The sequence below is a fragment of the Panthera onca genome, chromosome D3, assembly GCF_046562875.1.
Source record: "Panthera onca isolate mPanOnc1 chromosome D3, mPanOnc1 haplotype 2, whole genome shotgun sequence".
NCBI classification, from domain to species: Eukaryota; Metazoa; Chordata; class Mammalia; order Carnivora; family Felidae; genus Panthera; species Panthera onca.
In genome coordinates, this window is record NC_138350.1 from 79,000,580 (window position 1) to 79,017,405 (window position 16,826).

Consider the following 16,826-nt stretch of genomic DNA (forward strand, 5'->3'; position numbering starts at 1 on the left):
GTCAGGACACTGGAGGCAGGAAAGGAAAAGCAACTGTTGATGAATTGAATCAAGAAGGTGTATGCTCTAAATAAAAGAGGACCACGATTTCCTAAAATATTTGCAGTTATGTAGGAAAGCATTCTTTCCTAATATATGGAAACATAAATATCATAGTTCTACAAATAGTGCTACAGATTTATTCCCTTTCAGAAACTATAAACTATAATCATTTTCATTTGTAAAATGTAGATGAATAAATCTGATAAAGACAATCTTCCTATGGGACTTTGTTTCTTTAGACAATCAATATCTTGTATAAAGTCTGCGTATCTGAATTAATAAACTGAAATACCAATAAAATGTCATCACAGGCTCACAGTGTATATAATAAAACCTTACAAAATTAGGATCTGCCACTTTGGTCTCTGCAAATTCAACAGGGCAGAAAAGGCATTTGGCTTTGTTTTATAGTTAGCTAAGCAAAGGGATAATATAAATAAAATTTTAGTGGGAAATGTTTAACAAACTTAGAACTACTTTCAAGCATTACAATAGCTTCCATTTGCATAAAAATAATCAAATGCTGATTAAAATGACTCTTCTTTATTCATTAAATCAAGGATACATTGTTAGAACTTAGGATTACTATTACTGTATTTCTGTAAAGTAATAAAACTGCATTTCTTTTAAATACCCTATAATTGTGACTATTCACTACTTTACATAGAGAATCCTCCAGATTGTCCAAAATAGTTAATGTGGAACAATGACAGGTGGACTATTAGTTTTGCAAAACTGATTTGACATTGAAAAATGAACTAATGGAAATTGTCAGACTGTGCTGTTTTAGGCTATTCCTGTTGCATTTTTCTGCAAAGGTAAATACGCTTTCTGATGTTGAATAATATATTTCTTAATACATTCATTAACAAGGTCATACTCATTACTACTGTTCTGATTTTATGCCTGAATTTTTTTCGTTTTAGATTTTCTTAAAATAAATTACAGTAATATGTTTTGGTATCTTTGTGACTGTGAAATTGAGGATTTAAAACATCATGAAATATTTTTTTACTAAAAATTCAACTTTAATCGTCCTTTCTTCTTTCCTTCCTTTCTTTCTAAAGAGCAAACCAGATCTATTTTTAGATTTGTTCGTATTTCTTAAATCTTCTACACATTCGTTTACCTTTGTTTATTGCTTTAGAATGTGAAGGTTCAAAACAGAAGAGGGATTACTGATTATTAAGTGACTACGTAGAAGCTGGCACATATCTCTGGACCCTCTCAAACACGTACTTTCTTTTTTTTAAATTATTTTTTTAATGTTTATTTATTTTTGAGAGAGAGAGAAATGTAAATGTTTATTTATATTTTGAGAGAGAGAGAAAGCACGAGTGAGGGAGGGACAGAGAGAGAGAGGGAGGCACAGAATCTGAAGGAGGCTCCAGGCTCCGAGCTGTCACTACAGAGCCTGACGTGGGGCTCGAACTCACGAATCGCGAGATCATGACTGGAGCCTAAGTCGGATGCTAATCGATGGAGCCACCCAGATGCTCCTCAAACACATACTTCCTTAAGGCAACCTCTAGGTAGGATCTCTTCATGAAACTCATGTGTCACCCCAAAATGCTGGGTTAGAATAGAAATGATTTTACCTTTTGTCTTCTTATCCAGACTAAAAACTAATTCATAGAAACTTTGATGGATTCTTATTGTAACTAAATTATTTATCCTGAAATTTCACCAATGAAGGGGAAAAGAATGAACAGTTTTCAGGTCACCTTATGTTTATCACTTTTGAGTAAGAACATGCTGACAGACTTCAAGCTTAATTTGAAAATTCGAAGTTCTAAGTCTCAAAGCAAGCCCCTCTTAAGATCTTATGAGGTAACTGGTGAAAATTTCCATGTTGCTTATATTACATCTTCACAGCTGTGCTCCAGATCTGGATATGCAGGGAGAAAGGAAGGCAGGAGGTGTGAGGAGCTCTGGTAAGGGAAGGTTTTGCACCCTTCTGGATCATCTCTTATCTGAGGACTACAAGAACTCCCAGGGCCTAGGCCACTAATAATGTTAGGGTCTACTATGAAAAGATTTTTGAGAACATCCCTCTAATTCTGAATTAGGACAACCAAGTTTCCCAAAGAATAAACCTATATTTTGAACCCAAAATAGTTTTACAAAATCATCTACACTGGGAATAACCTGTTGATAGCACAGGGAATCCCTAGGTTTAGTCTACTTGAGATCAAGATCCTATATTTGGACCAAATTTAGCCCAAATGAGTAGTGGTGATTTGAGCTGTCTGTTGTATCCAGTGTTGTTATAATGTATGTATTCCTCACCCTCATCAGCATTTGAGTAAGGATGAAATAAAATTCAAAGGCAAGTAAAGAATCCTTTTCTTCAAAAGCAGGCGGGACGATTATATCACTGTTTCACGGACTTCTAGAGAACACTTCAAGCTGCTAGTTTTTGTGTTTGTTTTACAAGAAAATTTAAATCTTAAATAAAAATGGGCTCTTTAATTTCTGGGAAAATATTCTGAAAGGTTCTGAATCGAAAGAAATATTTGGACTATGGTATACATAAGACTAAAAATTACAAGAAAAAATATATTCAAATAAGAACAGACAAGTCAAGGCATCATTTGAAGTGCACATAAGTAATGTCACAGAGCTACAGTTCTTCCAAGTCCTTGTTTGAGACTTTGAGTTTCTCCATAATCAACCAAAACTTTCTAACACTGTAGTAAAATGACATTTTAGCAACTCCAGGAAATAAACAGAAAGACAAAGACAACAGGCAATACTATGAAAATAAGAAAACAACAGATTTAAGATCAAGTCATATACAGTTCTTACGAAGCAGAAAATATTTCTAATTTTCTCAAGATTTACACATACTTCATTTCCAGAGGTAAAATATTCAAAGAGAAATGTCCATATCATTTAAAACTTGCTACTAAAAATTAAGCTTTAAAACCAGTGCATACCCTGTGCTTAGCAGTATGTAGGTTGACATCAAGGAAAGAAGAATGCTAAACAACCGCTCGAAGAGACTTGTGGGACTCAGCAGTGGCAGGACGAGGGAAAAGGCTGCAATAAAACAAAGGAGGGTAGTGTCAGTACAGCCAGCACAATGGACATGAGTTCAGAAGCACTGATCCTAGGATCATTTATAGCAGCTATTGTGCTGTGACCTCTCAATTGGGCTATACTTGTCCTAATCATTTTTGTAAGAAATTTGAAACTTGAACATTTTTTTAAAGTTTATTTATTTATTTCAAGAGAGAGACAGAGGGAGCAAGTGGGGAAGAGGCAGAGAGAGAGAGAGTGAGTGAGAGAGAGAAAGAGAGAGAGAGACAGAGAGAGAATCCCAAGCAGGCTCTGTGCTGTCAGTGTGGAACCAGACGCAGGGCTTGAACTCAACAAACCGTGAGGTCATGACCTGAGTCAAAACCAAGAGTCAGATGCTTAAACAACTGAGCCACCCAGGCACCCCTGAAACTTCTCGGACAGAGAAAACAGAGCGTGAGTGGGGGAGAGGAAGAGAGAGAGGGAGACAGAATCCAAAGCAGGCTCCAGCCACAGAGCCTGACTGGGGGCTCGTGCTCACTGACCGCGAGGTCATGACCTGAGCCAAAGTTGGATACTCAACCGACTGAGCCACCCAGGCACCCCAAGAAGGAGAGATTCTTAAAGGAGAATGCTGAGAACCTCTGGTAAATGCAGTGTGAGTACGGAAGCTAGAAAAATCATCAATTTTATAGCCATCGTGACAAAAACTGGATCAGGAAAGACTTACGAATGGATGCTACATCTAGGGAAAATTTTGATGAGCATATTTGATGGCCTTAGAGTGTGTCCCCACAGACAGCTTATTAGTTGCAGGGAGAGGGAGAAACAGTAAATATACCGTGAAAAAACTGGGCAACACCTTGATAGGGTGATGGAAATTGACATCAACAATGAGGGACAGATAGAGAGACCATGAGCCTGTAAATGTGACCTAAGAAGGGCACAGCATCACTTATGCAGTATGCTGGCCGATAATGCATAGCTCCAATTTAATTACAAAGAAACATCAGACAAATTCAAACTGAGTAACAGGCCATTGTAGGGTAGGGCTTGTGGTTGGTCATATTCTTCAAAACGTCAATGTCATAAAAGACAAAGAAAGAAAAAAAATGCCATGAACGTTGCTGGGTCAACTGAAAAATTACTCTAAGGATTGGTAGAATAGATAAAAGTACTGAATAGGGTCTTCAAAAAATTGTACACGTACATATATTCACAAACACAGATGAGGGACAAGCACTTGACGTGGAGGACGGCTTTCTATAATTCTGGTAAGTGCACTGTTTTTTAAACGTTTTTAGAAGTTTTAGAGATTTCAAAATGAGATATAATGACATGCGCACAAACTGCGTTTTCTTTGCTTCTCGTCCGCCCTGTGGTTTACCCTTCGGTGGGTAAGAAAACCGAGGAAGTGAGCCAGGCTGCACCGTGAAGGAACGAGGAAAAGCTGGGTTGCTACTATGTCTATCGGACCCCCCAACTTGCCATACGTTGTTTCCGCTGCTGTGTGCTGTGTATTTGTGAAGTTATACACTATGACACAAAGACTTCCCTTTAATATTACAGTTCTCACTCAGAGTTTTTGTTTTTCCTGGGGATTTAAAAACGAACATGTCCTATGAGAGAGATCATTACTTATAAGTCACCACACTGGAATATTACCACTCCTTCCTTGCAGAATATAAGCTCCAGGAGGGCAGGGATTTGGTCCACCTTTATTATTCTCAGGGAAAAAAATAGTGCCAGAACATAGTACAAACTGAACACATTTTTTTTTTTTTTCTAACAAAGGAGCAGTCATTAATATTGTTTAGGCAGAATGAACATAAATAGTAACTTCATTAAATCAAGATAACTGAAGGCCTGCCCTTCATCAATTTTACAGTAAGTTCCATCCAAAGATGGAACAACAAAAATCATTAAAAAAAAAAAAAAAAAAAAAAGGTTACACTGCATGCCACATTATTCACAAGTATCACAAAGTGTCTTTTTTTTTAATGAAAAACCTGGACTTCAAGCTTGTCCTGGTCCTCTAGCTGGAAGAAAAACCCTACATCCTTAAATTACACTTGTTTTCTCCACATGCACATTTCGGGATCCTTAAGCAAAGGTACTACAGAGGAATGTGTTTTGAAAATTTTAACTGGCTTTATAAAATGTGTAATGTGTTGGGAAGTGACTAATCAATGTTATTTTCAGCAAGGGAAATACAGATAAAATTGAACTGTTTCTTAGTCCCTGTGTAAGAATGGAGAATTTATGAACTGACATGAAATTGCAGGATAAGAATCTCTTCTCTTCTGGAATCACTTAGACTCTTATCAGGTGTGAATAAATGTATAGCCTTATTATCAGGCCAATCATATTCTATCAAGTAATTCTTATTAACACATCAATGGAGACAAACGTTCTAATTTTCTTTGTCAAATTCTACCATGAGATAAAAATAATCACTGGTTATTATTATTTTCATTCAACAAAATTATTTCTTTCAATAACAAGAATATAGATGTAAATGGATAATTTTAAGGTATGACTTGATGTAACGTTAACTCATTTAATTTGACCTCTTACCTAATATTAGCCAGCTAATGATCTGATTAAGAAGAGGCAGTCCTTGCTTCTTGCGTAGACTGCTGTGGGTGCTATACGTAACACACATAGAAAGCACTACGCTCAGCATCTGAAAACAAATACAAACACACAAAGAAAAGAGAAGGTGGTGAGAGACTAGTTTATATACAAAAAGAATACTTAGGAAAGTGCTTCAACAACTGGGATCTAGCCCCAAAGCTATTGACATTGGACCAGCTCACCCTCTTGCAGCAAGGCTACAAGTTAGAGCTTGGTACTAGGCAGACGCCCTCCTTTACAAGCATGAAATGAGGCATGTTACACTTTCAACAACAGTTTGGTATACGTGATCACACTGTATCTATTTAGAAATATTCATTATTGGGGCGCCTGGGTGGCTCAGTCAGTTAAGCGGCCGACTTCAGCTCAGGTCCTGATCTCACACTCCGTGAGTTCGAGCCCCGCGTCGGGCTCTGTGCTGACAGCTCAGAGCCTGGAGCCCGCTTCAGATTCTGTGTCTCCCTCTCTCTCTGTCCCTCCGCTGCTCATGCTCTGTCTCTCTCTGTCTCAAAAATAAATAAAAACATTTAAAAAAACTTAAAAAAAAATAGGAAATATTCATTATTAACTCTGAAGATTTCCTAAATCATGGAAACGCAAATGGTGCGACGTGGTTAACTGTCTTCCACCTCTGGCCCTTGTCCAGTCATATCCATTGATTCAACACATATTTGTGGCCTGAATGTTCACCTGGTACTGGGAACACAAGGAGGTACAATACTCTTCAGGGAATATATACAAACTAGTGGAGAACTGGGAAACTCTGGCTCGGAGGCTGTTTTCAGAAATACGGTTTGGTGGGAACATGGTCACTCCCGTTCATTTATGTGTCGTCCACAGCTCCCTTTGCACTACAGTAGCAGGGTGGAGAATTTACAACAGACTCCATACAACCCACAAGGTTAAAATACTTCGTTATGGCTCGTTAGAAAATTGTTCACTAATCTCTGAACTAGAGGATTAACTGTCATTTTAAGAAATGACATAGGGGCGCCTGGGTGGCGCAGTCGGTTAAGCATCCGACTTCAGCCAGGTCACGATCTCGCGGTCCGTGAGTTCGAGCCCCGCGTCAGGCTCTGGGCTGATGGCTCGGAGCCTGGAGCCTGTTTCCGATTCTGTGTCTCCCTCTCTCTCTGCCCCTCCCCCGTTCATGCTCTGTCTCTCTCTGTCCCAAAAATAAATAAAAAACGTTGAAAAAAAAAAAATTAAAAAAAAAAAAAAGAAATGACATAAGCTACGGCTGTAAATAAACTCTTAGAGATCAGATTAGCAACCTCCTCACCAATCCTTGAGATACATTAATTTCTCTTATATTTTCAGTGAGTTTAGAAAAAATGCTGTTGAGTAAGTTATGACACAATCCTAGTATCCTTTCAATTGTAAGATGCATTCTGTCAGAGATGTTAAAATGTTAAAAGATATTTGTCTTGGAACCACCAAAAATATGCTATACAATAGAGCAATTAATGCAAATTAATAAAGTTAACATAAAAAATAAATTTCATAACAGATTTACCTTATATTCAGGGCTACCTATAAAAAGCCCGTAAGAATTTTAACATATTTGCTCCTATAGAGTGGGATCCAGAAACATTCACTTCTGTCAAAGTATTCATAATCATATGTGAATTCTGTCAAAGTTACCTATGGGCTTTAGTGTAAAGCCAGTGAGTGTACCATTTTTTAAAAAAAATTTTTTAACATTTATTTATTATTGAGAGACAGAGAGACACAGAGCATGAGCGGGGGGAGGGGTAGAGAGAGGGGGAGACACAGAATCTGAAGTAGCCTCCAGGTTCTGAGCTGTCAGCACACAGCCCGACGCGGGGCTCGAACTCACAAACTGTGAAATCATGACCTGAGACGAAGTCGGTCGCCTAACCAACTGAGCCACCCAGGTGCCCCAATACCATTTAAAATGAAATACGTGTCCCAATGTCTCGACAGGACATTTGACAAAATACTTCTTCTCTTTTTATGTGTTTTCTGTTGTTCTCCAAGAATAAATTAACATCTTTTAAGTGTTGTATATTTTTATTTTGGAGTATTCTTGGCTTTATTTTCTATTATCCTAAGCTTTGTTCTGAGGAAATTTTTTGAGAAAACTCCTGTAAGTTTTCTTTTGTCAGTGGTCTGGATGTGGTTTTTAATTTTTTTTTTTTTTTTTTAGTGTTAAAAGAACAAACAAGTGGTTTCCATGCTTATGTACAAAACAGCTATCATTTTACAGAATATGACATTATATATTCTCCAATTCTCACAACCCTATATTAGAGCGTATCTCTACAGATTGAAAACAGACTGAAGCTAAACAGACTGAAAATCACACATCTAGTATACAGTATAACTAACTGGGAATTGACTCGATTTTGAAACATCAAGTTCAAAGTTCTTTTTGTCACAGCAAAGCCAACAACCAAGGTGAAGTCAACTTTCTCCTGGCACGTCATCTGAAGTCTTAAACAGACTATTCTTCATGTAAACATACTCAGAGGTTGCTCTCACTTCAAAGATTACCTTTGTCCTGACTCAAATGAGAGCAACACAGAATCTCAGGCCAGAGGAGGCCATTTAGAGTTCAACTTTTTTGGTCAATACGGATGCTTCTCAGGTCTCCTTAGTCTCTGTTCTCTTGGCATCTCTGGGCTGTCTCCTGCTGAACTTTTTGCTATTTCATACCTTTTAGAGAATGTATTTCCATATGATAGCTTACACAGAAAATTTTCTTCCCAACTGGCAGATATTGAGTAATGTAAACATGATGGCATCTTAAGAACAACATCATTAAATACAACCATAAGATATATTTTGGTATATCATTAGCATGACATGGTGTTGAAATGTGTAACTGACCTGAAATAGATGTAACAATAGCTCTTCATTTATAAAACTGTCTTTTCTTTTTATGAGAGATGTTAAAACACACAGGGATAGCAGAAGAACCAGCAAGCCTGCGCCCATTCTGTTTTAAAACACAATTCACAATTTCAAATTTTCTTGATATATTTACTGAACACATATCATATAAAAATATTAGACATTTTACTCTAATGTAGACCCTCCGTATCAGTCATTTGGTTTTGTCAAGATGAAACAGGTATAACAGGAATGAAAATCTGAGGATGAAGATACACGAGGGATGGGGTTATTTTTAACTTCTCACAATTTTTTAGGTATCTTTACCTTATTTCTTGACTTCGATTTTTTTTTTGATGTTTATGCATTCCAGCCACCACAATTCTTAGGCTGACTTGGACAAGTTTACAGAAAACAATATAAAAAATAGTTAAACGTATCATCACTGTCTACAATATAAACTTTCTGACTATACTATGAGCACTTACTCATACCAAAAAGGATCAACATTTCTAATCCTTAGTGTTGCCGGGAGGAAAAAATGGTTCCTTGTATTATTAACCTTTAGCCAGCGGCTCCTGGTTGTAAAGGAAGGGTAGGGAAGAGGTCACAAACGCAGCAATGCAAGTGAGGCATTTGTACAGTACGGAGACCACAAATTCTAGTTTTTCAAGAGCACCAGGTATAGTACGGTTCCTGAAGCTGCAGGAAAATGGTATCAAGGAAATGGTGTACTGATGTCGAGTTCTATTTCTCACCTCCCAAAAATCTGAGTAACATAGGACAACTGAAATTAGATTGAGTGCAGAATCTGGAGGCAGGCAACGTGACAACAAAGAGAAAAGGGGTTGGTTAAAAAGAAGTAAGAGCAAAAAGCAGGGCTAAAAATAAATGCAAAGCAGGAATTCCTAGGAAAATGCTTGTTTGTTTTTGTTCGAAGTCTTTGAGAATTGTAAGGGGACAAAGTAGTTATACATTCAGCATGGATTACCATTAAAACTTATGAAAACAGCCATCTATGGTCAAGATACTTTGCTTTTGCTTTTTCTAAAAAATAATTTGGTATTTTAATTCATTGGCAAATATGATTTGATTTTATTTTACTTATTTAAAAAAATTTTTTAATGTTTATTTATTTTTGAGAGAGAGAGACAGAGACAGGGTGTGAGTGGAGGAGGGAGAGAGAGAGGGAGACAAAGAATCCGAAGCAGGCTCCAGGCTCCCAGCTGCCAGCACAGAGTCTGACGTGGGACTCGAACCCACGAACTGTGAGATCATGACCCAAGCCGAAGTCAGACGCTTAACCGACTAAGCCACCCAGGTGCCCCTATGATTTTATTTTAGAGAACTTAAGAGGAATATTATAGCCATGTGATTTTTTTGCTTTTTCTTTTAATTTTATCCTTAAATGTTTCACATATCTATCTTTGCAAGTTTCTAAAGAAGGGAGGTGAGGTGAGAGATCAAATGGAGAGTAGAAATTTCTCCATGAACCAGGAGTCAAAATAAAGAAGTTGCAAAAATAGCTACCAGAACACTAACACAAAGTTAAATCACTGAAGAATTTAAATTAAGATGCATAGAGGGAGAAAACATAATTTTTAAAAATACAAATTAGATTTCTCATGTTTTAACAAGTTTGCCTCCTGAATTCAACTTTAGTAAAATATGCAAGTAGCAAATTTCTATGGAGACCATTTCTATAATCTCTTATTTTAGCATATAAAAACTGCTCGACTGTGTCAACACTGCTTGAGCAGGACAGAAAGGCAGAGACTGACCAAAGCAGAGAAAGGGACTTTGTAAAGACAAGAGGAGAGCTCACAAGAAATATGAAGCAAAAAATAAATGAAAATATTGGAACTCATCTTCTCACAGGCTATTATAGTTTATGACAGACGCAAAATATTTTTACTTCGTAACACTTATTAATAAAGTATGGCTTAGAAGTATGGTCTTAGAGTTCAATACAATTTATTTTGGGCTCTGCTAATAAATAAACTTTATGGAATAATTCCACTTATTCCATACTGGTATTTCACAGAAATGAGATAAAAATGTGTTAACTGACAACACATACTCAAAAATTAACACCTACTTTTCAAAAATATCAATCGTTTAGTTAATCTTCCTTCAGTCAAAAAAAGATACACTTTATCTATTAAAGATTATGTTAAGACGCTAAAAAGAATTGTTTATACAGAGTTCAAAAGAAAGTAACAGATGGGCGCCTGGGTGGCTCAGTCGGTTGAGCATCTGACTTCAGCTCAGATCATGATCTTGCAGTTCGTGAGTTCCAGCTCTGTGTCAGGCTCTGTGCTGGCAGCTCAGAGCCTGAAGCCTGCTTTGGATTTGTGTCTCCATCTCTCTCTGCCCCTCCCCTGCTCTCTCTTTCTCTCTCTCTCAAAAATAAACATTAAAAAAAAGTAACAGAGATGATTATATGACTAGAAAACGAGAGGGACTCTTACATGAAGCAAAGATCATCTAGCCTGCCGAGCACAGACATGCGTATGTGTGAGCACACTCACACACACACACACACACACACACACACACACACACACACAGCCAGTTGAAGTGACTAAACATGGTAAAGCCATCAAAGTACAGAGCTCCCTCCCCTAGAGATCGTTACATGCAGATTAGGAGAGACTTTCATTTTCCTAAGACATTTAAAGCTTAGACATGCTCAAAGGCAAAGACAGAGGTTAGTCTATCAGTGGCTTTTCGATCTTTACATTTTTGGCAACCGAACATTTTTCATATGAAACCTTTTACTGATTCCTTAATATACAAAAGCCTCTAGACTTCTTTTTTTTGGAATTTTAAATTATCACTGTTTGGCCCAATTTCACTTTTTTGAAGGCCCAGAAGTATCTCCAGGGAGCTTTAATGCTTCTCAGAGTCTGAGCCAAAATTATCACCAATGGTCCGATATTAGTATTTTAACTTTTGGTTTATTCACTAGTTTGTTTTGAAACTCATGACCAATATTAGGCTCATATTTCACAGTGCTTGAGAAAAACAATTATATTGAAAAGAAAAGAAAATATTGTTCATACACTAGAAAGATATCTGGCTTTCGTCCTACAACGGGCATCAGTGGGAACGCTGCCAGGAGCAAAGAGAAGAAAATCCAACTCAGTGAGATGCTCTAAAATAAATAAAAAAGTTATCTTTAGACAAATATGGTAAAGAAAATAGTCTTTAGTGTTTCATAGACTGCACTCCTGTAAAGATTATATGCGAAGCCTTATAGCTGTTTAAAAAATAATACAGTTACTACTGGTGAGAGATCTGTTAATAGTAGGTACTGCATTAAATAAAGTCTCACAATAACCTCAAGAGGTAGGGTATATTACTCACAATATTTCAGATGAGGAAACTGAGATCAGCGATGTGAAAGTACATGTACCAGGTCTATGACTAGTAAATGAAACAGCCAGGATTGAAACCTGGGTCATATTTCATAGCAAGTACTTCCATCAATTTATGTTATACCATACACTGATAATATCTATAAGAAAGCTGGCCTGCAACCATAATCAAGGGATTGAGCTCAGGGGGGAAAGAAGTAAAAGTATGTTTGTAATTCGATCAAGACAAAAAACGATTAATAACGCCATTCGATGGAGAATCCTATAAGTTCTCTCATAGGGTGGAAAGAAGATTATTTCTATCCTCCTGCTACCTCCCTCAAAAAATATCAAAGTGGAAACATGAGCCTATTCTCAGGGCTAGGCAAAAGGTGACTCCTTTGACTTGAGTTCAGAGCACTGCCTCTGAAGCCATTGCATTGCGCTGGACAATACCATCATTTAGATATTTGGTACCAGTTCTGCATCTAGAGTGTTTCAATCACCCCATGACCAATTCACTTTGATGTGAAAGTCTATGTGAATCACTGAAACATTAGAGGCAACCGCAGTCCTCCTGTCAAAAGGACCAGGCTCTTTATGTAAGGACACATTCTACTCTTTTCTTTAAAAATGAACAATTCCCTGAGTTAAACACATATCAAAACAAAGTAGCTACTAATCCGTCTAATGTCAAAACAAGTACTTATACCTTTGCTCGAGTCCATAGCTGGGTGATAAATGGCCAACCCGCAAATGCAAGAAGTCCAGCTGTAAGCATGTAGCGGTAGAAAAAACTGAGAACCTAGTAATGCATTCCAAAGAAGAAATGAAAAATGAGGTCATTTAAAAGGAGTTACATATGTATGAAAGAGATCTGAAAATGCTGTAACGTGGTAAATTACTCACTAATATTTCAATTCCCAGGATAAAGACTAACAGGTATCCAACAAAATAACTTGGAGGAACGGTCAACAGTAATGTGACAAAGTCTTGAATAACTTGAAACCTGTTTAACAAGATCATTTATAAAAATATTATTTATACTATATATTGAGCAAAAAAATGAGGTCATATATGATAAAAAATAAAAACTGCATAAACCTAGAAATCAGGGAATTTTCAATTCATAGGCTATTCAAAAACTAATATAATCTGTAACAGATTTCTTTCAATGGCTTCACTTAACTAAATCTCTTTTTTTGAAACCTAGAAGTATTTCAGAAAAAGTATAATTTCTGAATTAATTTGATAATGATCACAAAAATCTGTTTTTAAAACATAAACATTAATGATAAATCTTTGATCTTAGCTTAAACGTGAGTACATGCAATTATGGATACATTATCAGAAATAAAATACGATGAACTCAAAATGGATTAAAACTGGGAAAAGATTTAAATCCACCAAAGTTAATTTTATATTGAAATCTCAACTGTCTTAATAAAATAAACATATGTTTTCCTAATCTAGGTAGCGAAAAATATTTATTTTTATTTTTTTAATGTTTATTTATTTTTGAGAGAGACAGAGTCCAAGTGGGGGAGGGGCAGAGAGAGAGGGAGACACAGAATCTGAAGCAGGATCCAGGCTCTGAGCTGTCAGCACAGAGCCCAATGTGGAGCCCAAACCCATGAACCATGAGATCATGACCTGAGCTGAAGTCTGACACTTAACTGACTGAGCCACCCAGGAGCCCCAAGAAGAAACATTTTTAATGTTTATCTATTTTTGAGAGAGAGAGAGAGAGAGAGAGAGAGACAGAGCATGAGTGGGGAAGGGGGAGAGAGAGAGGGAGACACAGAATCTGAAGCAGCCTCCAGGCCCTAAGCTGTCAGCACAGAGCCCAACACGGGGTTCGAACCCAGGAACTGTGAGATCATGACCTGAGCTGAAGTCAGAGGCTTAACTTACTCGGCCACCCAGGTGCTCCAGTAGAGAAAATTTTAATTGCACTTTTTCACTGAGCTATATAACCTTTTCCAAACCCAATTTAAAATGTCACTAATTGTACACTCATTGTAATTAAATGTGAACCCATAACCATTAAACATGTATTACATACTTGAGTACTTTCTGCATTTCATCACTAGAAAAAAAATTTTTTTAGCATTTGTAGTGATTAAGTAGGTAATTATAAAAGCTCAGTATCATTTGGTTTATGATCTTTTTCTGCTTGAAAACAATGGCTACATAATATTATCAAAACTACTAAGGTGCCGTGGAGAAAAGAAATGTTAACACCAGTCAAGAGGAGAATGCTTCTTTTGTTCTCAACAGCTGAACAAGCACAGAAAAATAAGAGATGACTTTGTAAAATCATTTAGATTTTACAAGATTTTAGAAGAAAGGTGAATTTTTATGTTTTATTTTCTATGTATTTTCAAAAAGATAAAGATAGAACACAACATACATTCAAAATCACATTTCCTCTTAAAGTTTAAATAGATAAGTCACCTTCATAATTAGGACATTTGATAATTCAGGAGGATTCTGTAGTAGAATAGAAGTTTCTGCAGGGATAAAACTTCCCATTCTAAAAACTTTTAAACCAGAGTGAATGACATTAGAAAAAATCCGATTTAAGTATGTCTATCCAGCAATCCTATTCCTTTCAAACAGAGAAGCAACACTATGTCCTTCTGATAGTGTCTTTTTGCCTTATCCTTCTAAATGTTATATTTTAATTTTAATTTTTGGTACTTTTAGTATTTCAATGTTTTTAGTACTTAAGGATGAAAGATGTGGTCAAATCCGGAGTTAAAAAAAATTAGAATAAAAATACTTATCGTGTCATGACAAACATACTGGCCAACCCTGAATATACCCTTAATTCTGAGCTCTCATTCCCTGGTCTGCTTTCCGGGTCTGGTTTTGCTCAGGGGATGCTTGGACGCCCAAGACTTAAGTTCAAATTCTAGATTACTGGAGCAAATATAGAACAAGATGGGCAACATGTCCCTCGCTGTCTATGAACGTGAACCAGCCCAATGTTTGAGTGGTTTTATATTTAAGTGCTTGAAACTCGCCTGGGAGCTCTGCCTCTGATGTTTTCTACAGCAGTAAGAACCCATTTTACTTCCAGCCTGTGAGGAGGCACTTCAAGGAGGACCCGTGGCACCCGTGAACAATATCCACCATTCTGTATGTTCACATTACTAGTGTGGATTTAATTACCAACTCCGTTTATCTAGGTTTACGTGATAGCTAGGAAAGGAAGGGCAAAAAAATGTGTGGAAAGAAAACATGTAAATTTCCTTGTGAAACCTGAAGATACACTGGAATCTGAGATGATACGACAAATTCAAAATATAAGTTCCTCCTGGCATAGTACTGTCAATATTAATTACTCTATGTTTAGTCCAGATGTTTCTTAGAAAAGGTACACAAAGAAGGGAACGAGGTCAACACAACCTCACGGCAGTAAGGGAAAGGTAAAACAAAAAAAGACGTTTATATGCCACTTTCCTTCTGCTAGCAATGAAGTGAGAGGGCTCAGAAATTGGAGGGCATTATAACTATCTCTGATGATTTATGCTACAGAAATCTAATGCACTTTAAAAATAGATTTCACTGTCAGCAAAGTGCAAAATAAGACAGCATGGGAGTGTTACTTACTCTCTTAGAACCGCATACCATATTGGCACTGGCAACAAACAATATATGTAATAAGTCCAGGGACAGTCTTGAAGCAGCAGGAAAAATGCTACAAAAACACCAATAGCTATACAACTACATGACAGGAGGTGGCTTGGTTTCTGAAAATCAAACAGAACATTGAAACACTTCTAAATTCATGCTGATTGACAGGTTTTTAAAAGAGATTTTACAAAGTGAAGACATCTATTACATGATTAATTGAAGAACTGCATTTAAAAAAAAACCTGTCATTGGAGAAGCATTATTACAGGAAGAAAAAGCTGGCTATTCTGAAATTGTTGCTATTAGGCAATTCTCCATTTAAAAGTGACTATGTTCCTCAAGTTTGTCTGCGAGTAACTTGTTTGGAACTCTGAACATATTTCTCCTTAGTAACAATCTTATAAATGTTGATCGAGCTCCCTCACTAGCTCACAAAAGCCCATTTAATCCACAATAAACTGTGGGACTTAATCTTCATTTGGAACAATGCTTCTATCTATTCAAACTCCAACTTGACACGCTGCCCACGTTTCTCTCTCCACTGCCCAACCACAGTGTGTTCATTCAGTCATATCTTCTCTTCCCAACCACCTGCCAAACAAGAAAGGAGTTCCCCAATGTGAGTCACGAGTGATGGCCTCCATGGGCTGTGCATGTCCGTGGGTGCTCTGGGCCAGGAGTAAGGAAGCAAGCTTCAGGGATAGACGTTCCGACGATTGGAAACAAACGCACCTATGGAAAGCTGTGATGCTAAGAAGAGCCACAGAGGAAAAACACAGGAATGGAGGGGTAATATGGCATTCTCTTTTCTCTGTCCTTTGTTTTGTCTGTTTTCCCCTTGCTTTGCCAGCCAAAGCTAAATAAGGTGAGAATTAAGAATTACTCATTGTAGTAGAAGCCTTGTGGGGGAGAGAGACAAGAGGGTTTTTTTCCTCTTTATAATTCCTCCTTACTGGCACAAAATGTCACCAGAAAGGAAGTAAAAAACAAGGATAAATTAGGACAGTTGGAAAAAGGAAGGTGAGACACGGCAATGTGATTAAGAGTGTAGAACTACACAGATCAGAATTCAAATTCTGGTTCAGTCAAAGTCCAAAACTATCCTGAGACTCAGTTTCATCCCATTTATAAAATGGGAGTAATAATTCCATATCTATTGGTCAAGGTTGGTAATGCTTAAATGAGATTATGTAGAGCTTAACAAAATGCCCGGAATATTATAACAGCTTAATACATAGTGGCTGCTGCTATTACCTTCATTTTTATTCT

The 16,826-nt window shown here is 37.1% G+C and overlaps 1 protein-coding gene across 8 annotated transcripts in view; it reads right to left on the reverse strand.

The window, feature by feature from the left end:
• The window catches only part of PIGN (phosphatidylinositol glycan anchor biosynthesis class N), a 103,576-nt gene that overhangs the window by 29,641 nt on the left and 57,109 nt on the right, over positions 1 to 16,826 (reverse strand). For all 8 annotated transcript variants that reach the window (XM_078435175.2, XM_078435174.2, XM_078435173.2 and 5 more), the window contains 7 exons: positions 15,534 to 15,673; positions 12,825 to 12,924; positions 12,628 to 12,720; positions 11,622 to 11,713; positions 8,554 to 8,662; positions 5,641 to 5,749; positions 2,982 to 3,084 (listed from right to left, as the gene is read on the reverse strand). In XM_078435175.2, coding sequence (XP_078291301.2) covers positions 2,982 to 3,084; positions 5,641 to 5,749; positions 8,554 to 8,662; positions 11,622 to 11,713; positions 12,628 to 12,720; positions 12,825 to 12,924; positions 15,534 to 15,673 — 746 coding nt within the window. The remainder of the gene's footprint in view (positions 1 to 2,981; positions 3,085 to 5,640; positions 5,750 to 8,553; positions 8,663 to 11,621; positions 11,714 to 12,627; positions 12,721 to 12,824; positions 12,925 to 15,533; positions 15,674 to 16,826) is intronic.